At 32.9% G+C, this 2,224-nt stretch overlaps 1 protein-coding gene across 1 annotated transcript; it reads left to right on the top strand.

The window, feature by feature from the left end:
• Positions 1-344: 344 nt before the first annotated feature.
• On the top strand, positions 345-1,925 carry LOC123866628 (neuropeptide-like protein 31). Its single transcript, XM_045908292.1, has 2 exons — positions 345-399; positions 1,358-1,925. Exons 1-2 carry the CDS (start codon positions 385-387, stop codon positions 1,628-1,630), a joined length of 288 nt encoding a protein of 95 aa, XP_045764248.1. The 5' UTR covers positions 345-384; the 3' UTR covers positions 1,631-1,925.
• The last annotated feature ends 299 nt before the right edge of the window (positions 1,926-2,224 follow it).

Raw genomic sequence — 2,224 nt, 5'->3', positions numbered from 1 at the left:
GTAGATACCTAACATCCAAAAACTCAAAACTCAAAATCATTTTATTCAAAGTAGTACCTACTATTGTACACCTTTTGACGGTCGGAATTGTTAGATTTGTAAGATGATATAGTGGTGATAATTAATTACGTAGACTTACGTAGACTAAAGCTACGAGGGTTCCAAACGCGCCCAGGTCTGAGAAGAGCCCACAACAAACTCAATATCTCTTATGGCAAGGTTCACACAAATTCGCCATAGCGTGCGGCTAATCCCAAACAGCCACGGGTCAATGGCATGGTGCAAGGAAGCCCAGCGATGCGTGGTTCTAGGACGCGACTGTCATATATATTGCCTGCCTCCAGGCTGCGATGGACAGACGTGACGCCGGCATATGAAGACAACATGGCTAGCTGTAAAGTGAGTTCATAGATTTTTTAATTCGGGAAAAAGAGGTTTCAGATAAGTACCTAATAACCAATCTTCAATTTGGAATTTGGAATTCAATTATAACTCAACTGTTTTCTAAGGAAACCCCATTTAATTTTTTTGTTTTATTAAATCAATGACTTCTATGTATACATAGAACACATAGTATACATAGAAGTCATTGTATTAAATTGATATTTCATTATTAATTAGTAGAGTAAAATATAAAAACGTTTAAATAAGTGATAAAATAAATAACTCAATGATTTAATATTTATTGCCCAAGGGAAGTTAATAAGAATAATTTGTTTTTAACAGCGATAGAAATAATCAATTTGTCTATTTTCTTAGCTTTTTAATTCTAAGTTTTATTTCAAGTATAGATAGTGATCATCTAATTCCAAGTAGACTATACATAAGATATTAGTCTCTTCCCTATCTAATCAAGCTTAAAGTTTATTCTAGAAGTAGGGACAGTAATAGTTGTCTTTGCAAGTGCGACCGTTTGGGTTTCAGTCCTTCCTTTAAACTTTGAGCTATTGAGGCAAGACAAACGGACACACCTTAGTTAAAACTATGCTTAAAAAAAGAAACTTACAAAGCGTTTCATTTCATCAAGGAACTCAAAAATTACTAACAAATAAATTATTACATGGTTGCCCAAAAAAAGGAGTGGAATGTAATGTTTTCAGATGTATGTGAGTTCCTTTATTTCCACTATAACTAATTCTAAACGCTTAAACAGATTTAGATGTACCTATGGGGTATAGTTAGAATCCTTTCATCATCCCGAGTGACACTGGTTATACTTAATTTAAAAAAAAAATCAAAATGGCGGCTATTTGGTTCCATTTTCAAATTGGAAATTTGAACTTTTTAGTCTTTTGGCAGGGTCGGCGTGTTTTTTTTTTTAATTTTTTTAAATAAGACTTATTTTCCCTCTTTCCAGATATTCCTCCTCACAATCCTCTACGTCCTTACGATAGCATTCTGCGCACCCTTGGAAAATGTGGACAAGGATGACCTCATAGTGCAAGATAAGGAGGACCTCCAGACGGCAGCATCTCACTGGGGAGGTTGGGGAGGGTACGGTCATTACGGAGGATACGGCGGTTACGGCTACCCTGGTTACGGATATTGGGGATACCCTAGTTACGGATACGGGTGGTATGGGGGTTGGCCTTATGGGGGTTATTATGGACACCATGGGTATTGGTGGTAGAAAATAACACCTGTTGACTATTAAGTTTCCATCACTTTCCAAAGATAAAAATGATCTGCAACAAACATAACGTAAGATAGGTTATTCAATTTCGTGACATAAATATAGATATTATTTTAGGATATAATATACCTTGATATAATATACTTTAGGAGCTATCTACCATAATTCTGTGTATGTACATGATGTAAAATTGTTTCATAAATACTGTGATTTACTGAAAATAAAATTATTTAAGTACCTAAATATTTCAAATGTTTATGAATTATAATATAACAATCTATCTTTAGATAAAATTCGTGATTTACCGACAATAATATTATATTAAATGTAACATAAATAAAATGAACGTGTATCTATAAATGTGACGATGATTTATATGATTTTCTTCTTTTATAATAAAACTGTAAATTTATTAACAAACATTCCCATGGCTCTACATAAATCAGTTTTCTTATATTATTATAATTTTTTAGAGTTTTTAGTTTGCTTGACTGTACGTATTTTGATACAATTGTATTGATCTAACGTGAACTGTTAGATTAATAAAATTTACAGTGAGATTATGAAATAATGTGCATATTTTATTTGTAT

Source organism: Maniola jurtina, chromosome 7 (genome assembly GCF_905333055.1).
Source record: "Maniola jurtina chromosome 7, ilManJurt1.1, whole genome shotgun sequence".
Taxonomy (NCBI): Eukaryota; Metazoa; Arthropoda; class Insecta; order Lepidoptera; family Nymphalidae; genus Maniola; species Maniola jurtina.
Note: the sequence above shows the minus strand (reverse complement) of the source record. Positions and strands in the feature narration are given on the sequence as shown.